Source organism: Pocillopora verrucosa, chromosome 11, assembly GCF_036669915.1.
Source record: "Pocillopora verrucosa isolate sample1 chromosome 11, ASM3666991v2, whole genome shotgun sequence".
Lineage (NCBI taxonomy): Eukaryota > Metazoa > Cnidaria > Anthozoa > Scleractinia > Pocilloporidae > Pocillopora > Pocillopora verrucosa.
In genome coordinates this window covers 8,914,824-8,918,796 of record NC_089322.1, presented here as the reverse complement: position 1 = coordinate 8,918,796, position 3,973 = coordinate 8,914,824, and the positions used below count along the sequence as shown (strand labels likewise).

The following is a 3,973-nucleotide window of genomic DNA, read 5'->3' as shown; positions in this document are numbered from 1 at the left end:
TGGCTGCTTGGACATACGGAATTTCTCTTCTCGTTCAACACTTGAAGAGAAATTTCTTATCTCCGTGCGGCCATGTAATATCCTCTAGCAAAACAACAACTTTGCAAGTGCATCACATTTTTCTGTACATTTCTTATCCATCGTTGCAAGTCTGCAGCTTGAAACTTCCTAATTTCACGTAACTGGTTTATGGAGTTGGTGAACACAGCACAAAAATTTTCTTTTTCTTTTTCTAAAGTCAGATAAGGTCCTTTTGGATTCAACCCCAGAAAATAATTTCGCCACGATTTTACAAATTAAAAGAAACTGAATAAGATCGATAAGTTTGAAACAGTGTGAATTCACTTTTTAAGTGACCTTTTCACTTTGTTGTCATCAACAAATCTGACATAACGACTTCTCCTCTCCATTTAATATCAAGAACCTAATCATGATGACAGAGACTTGACACTGACCAAGAGGTGATCCAAAGAAGCCCTAGCATTTGGGTCATTCTTTAAGCTGCATTCACTAAGGGAGAGAAGTGGCTTGCAACCAATCTTGGTTGCAATCTGCCTTAACAGTTGGCCAAGGGCATATACATCACTTGCATGAGATGGAGGGTGGGTTCCTGCAACAACTTCAGGGGCAACATGTGTGTACTTCTGTTTGTATGTCTCTTGTTCTTGTTTGGACAAAACTTTTCTACTGGCTTCCTGTTTTCTAATGCACTTTCCAAAATCAATGATTACTGGCACAAACAGTGTATTTTTGTATGTAAGCAAGATGTTATCACCTTTTATATCCTGATGAATCAGTCCAGAGTTGTGCAACACTTTGAGTGCTTCTAGAAGTTGCAAAATGACATCAAACCACTCTTGATTTTTTAAAACCAAGGTACGGCTATGTAACGTCCTGTGAAGAGTGTATGCTTTGCCTTCCACATTGCAAAACTGAAGTACTAACAGGTAAGGTTTGCTTTGTACACAAACACCATAAACGTAGGGAAAACATGGGTGATCCAACTGTTTCATCAGTGATGCTTCTTTGATAACACTGGACTCTGATGACAGGTGTGTGTTAAATTGTTTAACAGCAACTGAAATCCCTCTGTAATTCATTTTATAACAACGTCCAAAGACACCACATCCCAGTAACAGAGGTTGGTCAGTAGAACCACTTGGATCTTTCACATGACTGAGATGACTTCTCTTTACATGTGACACCGGTTGATCTGCAGAAACTGGGGCATCTTTATGTGCCTGTTTCTCATTCTCCATAGTGTTTGATTTATCCATTTTGCTAGTCTGAAAAAAATTAATACCATTCTTGCCAATTATGAAATCTGATTGGTTCTCAGTAGCCCTTACATTTTTTAATTGCTTAATTTTGCTGACGCACCCATTTCACCCTCCCCTCTAGATCCGCTCCTGATCTAGTATAAACAAGAACGCGGTAAATCGCGTCCTAGGGCTTTGAAATTTCAAAGTTTTCTGGGGAAGCATACCACAGACTTTTCCAAAAGGAGGGGACTAGCGGAACCTTGTTGTTACAGTCGGTTACTGTATTTAAACCTGCTGGGGCCCGTTTCTCGAAATTCCCAATAATTAACGGGCCCGTAAAGCTGTTGTTGTTTACATGCAAGGTAGAGGTTTCAATAGTTTTGCATCTAACATGATAAAAATATCAGTTAATGAAACAGAATGGAGTAGTTTACTAGCCAGAACCCGCGTTCTGATTCTTTATATTTCGATTTGAAAATTTGATTTCGGGCCCGAAACGTTACCGGGGCTTTCGAGAAACGGGCCCCTGGCTACTTCAATTAGTAATGAATAAATAGATGTGAGATATTTGCAGAAGCGGCAGATGTTAAAAGTCTTAACCCTTCACTGTAAACATTAGATGATATTTAACGGACTACGAAAAATTACATCAAATGGCGTTCCTACCCGTTCACGAAGATGTAGAGCATGCCATTTAGCGTAATACTTCCTCGCAAGATGGAGCAATCTTTCATTCTTCGCTACGGTCATCGCTCGCTCATCTTCAAGTGCTAACAGAGCTTTTCTTCTTTTATCTTCTTTGTTCGCCGCTCTAGCCTTTCTCTTTCGCTTTCTTCTGTCGTTCTGCATTGCTGCTCTTTCTTTAGGGGTATTCTTTCTCCAAGAAAATGGCTGGTTTGTCTTCATAATATTTATACGATGCTTATGACTGCCGTCCATATTTCCCGCCTCTGAGCCATTTCCCGCGTAAAATTGGGTCAGCAATGATGCTCAATTAGATAATTATGTCATTTATGATACGCGAAATCTCCATAAGGGGTGAAACTTTGGCTTGGTGGGGTTGATACCTTTTAGGGAATGTAATCGTTCATCAACGACTTAATTTGTCCAACAATTCCAACATTTGACATATTTTACTCTGTAATACAGTAGCTCTTACACATTTCAAGGGGCCAGGATGTGTTCTTTAATTTATATTAAGTTTTGCACAGATTTTTACATGATAGAAGAAATTATGTGTGCACTAAAACTGGTCTGAAAAAAGATTATGCATAGGTTTTATGTCAAGCCTGTGCATTAATAATCAAGTTATAAGAAAATAGTTGAAGGGTAGGGTGACTCCTGATGTAATTTTAATAAATTCATTTGATCCTGTTAGCCCTTTAACCAAACAAAAAATGACTAGTTTCCAAACCCTGGGCCTTTTAAAATACTTCAAAAAGTTGAATTCCAGCCCTTTCAAATACCTGAAGCCTGAAAAATGGTACCCCTAAGCAGATCCTCCAATTGTGTATAAAGCAGATATCGTTCATTTCTCCTCCGTCTGTTCCAGTCCTTTATCAGAGGCAATTGGAGTATTGTTCTGGCACCCATCCACAATGCACGGAGTACATGCCACCCTTTTTCAGTTAAAATGTATGTGGGTTTATTTCATTCTTGACTGAAAATAGATTAATATGAGCAGGGTATTTTTTTTACCAAGATCACCTAATTGGATTTGAGTAAGATAGAAGCAAGCTAGGTTTCAAGAACTGAAAATCGTTCCAAACCCACAATTTAGCCACATCATCCCACATGTACATGGTTTTACATACAAATCCTTGTAATTTCGAAATTTTCAAAACTGTCATGAAATAATACCAAAAGCATTACAGGGCTCAAATATCCTTTTAATTCATAACAGGCAATTTGAGCCCTTAAATGTGTAAGGAAAGGATTAAACGACAGTTTAAAAAATTTTAGAACTTACAAGGATTTGTATCAAAAACCATGCAAGAGTGACTGAGTGGCAAAAGTTGTTTTTCTCATACAAATACTTCTAACTTTGAGTGGCCGTTGCACTCACTACTTTTGAAATATATGACTGAAAATTCTCAGGCTACCTAATTTTAATATGCTTTTCAGCTTGTGCTAACAAAATTATTTAAAAAAGAACTGTTTTTGTGTTTACCAAAGGTTGATCATGTGATCACAGTTATGTAAAGACCCTATTGTGGCCTTTTTCAACCATACTATTTATGAATGAATGTAAACAGGCCAGGCAACTATAAACTATCCTTCCTGAAATGACCAACTGTTTCAAAATATTATTGTTACCCTTAAAGCTGTTTTTCGCTAACAACAGAGTCACAGTCAGAGTCGTAATCAGAAGTGTGAAAACAGCATTTTAATTCCACTTACGACTCCATCACTTACCAACTAGTGAAAACCCAATTGCAAGCAGAAGCAGAATTAAACTCATCACAATGCCTTTGAATGGATTGTTTTTTCACCAGATCGAGTCTTACACGATGTATGACTCTGATTATGACTCCAATTTTTGATTGTCACTGAGTCATAAGTGCTCTTACTCGCCTATAAAAGTTTTTAAAAACTAAAGTTAAAAATACATTAATCATAAAAAGTTTATTTATAATGGTTCAAAAAGTGGAGTCCTTTTCCACAAATGAAATTTAGCCACAAAATAGAAACACAGTCTTTGTTCAAAGGAG

General features: G+C 37.4%; 2 protein-coding genes across 2 annotated transcripts in view; both read right to left on the bottom strand.

The window, feature by feature from the left end:
- Positions 1-365: 365 nt before the first annotated feature.
- Positions 366-2,195, bottom strand: LOC131795716 (cyclin-dependent kinase 1-A-like). The gene is made up of 2 exons (XM_066158557.1): positions 1,929-2,195; positions 366-1,286 (listed from the first exon to the last, which is right to left on the bottom strand). Exons 1-2 carry the CDS (start codon positions 2,166-2,168, stop codon positions 429-431), a joined length of 1,098 nt encoding a protein of 365 aa, XP_066014654.1. The 5' UTR covers positions 2,169-2,195; the 3' UTR covers positions 366-428.
- A 1,261-nt stretch (positions 2,196-3,456) lies between these two features.
- Positions 3,457-3,973, bottom strand: part of LOC131782374 (uncharacterized) — a 3,738-nt gene continuing 3,221 nt past the window's right edge. The window contains exon 2 of the mRNA XM_066158625.1: positions 3,457-3,973. This exon is cut by the window's right edge and continues 2,833 nt beyond it. The gene's annotated coding sequence lies outside the window, so the exon portion shown is untranslated.

Coding starts and splice junctions, on each gene's coding strand:
- LOC131795716 (XM_066158557.1), bottom strand. CDS start 2,168: ATGAAGACAAACCAGCCATTTTCTTGGAGAAAGAATACCCCTAAAGAA. Junction 1,287..1,928: donor CTCTACATCTTCGTGAACGG/GTAGGAACGCCA, acceptor AATTTTTTTCAG/ACTAGCAAAATGGATAAATC.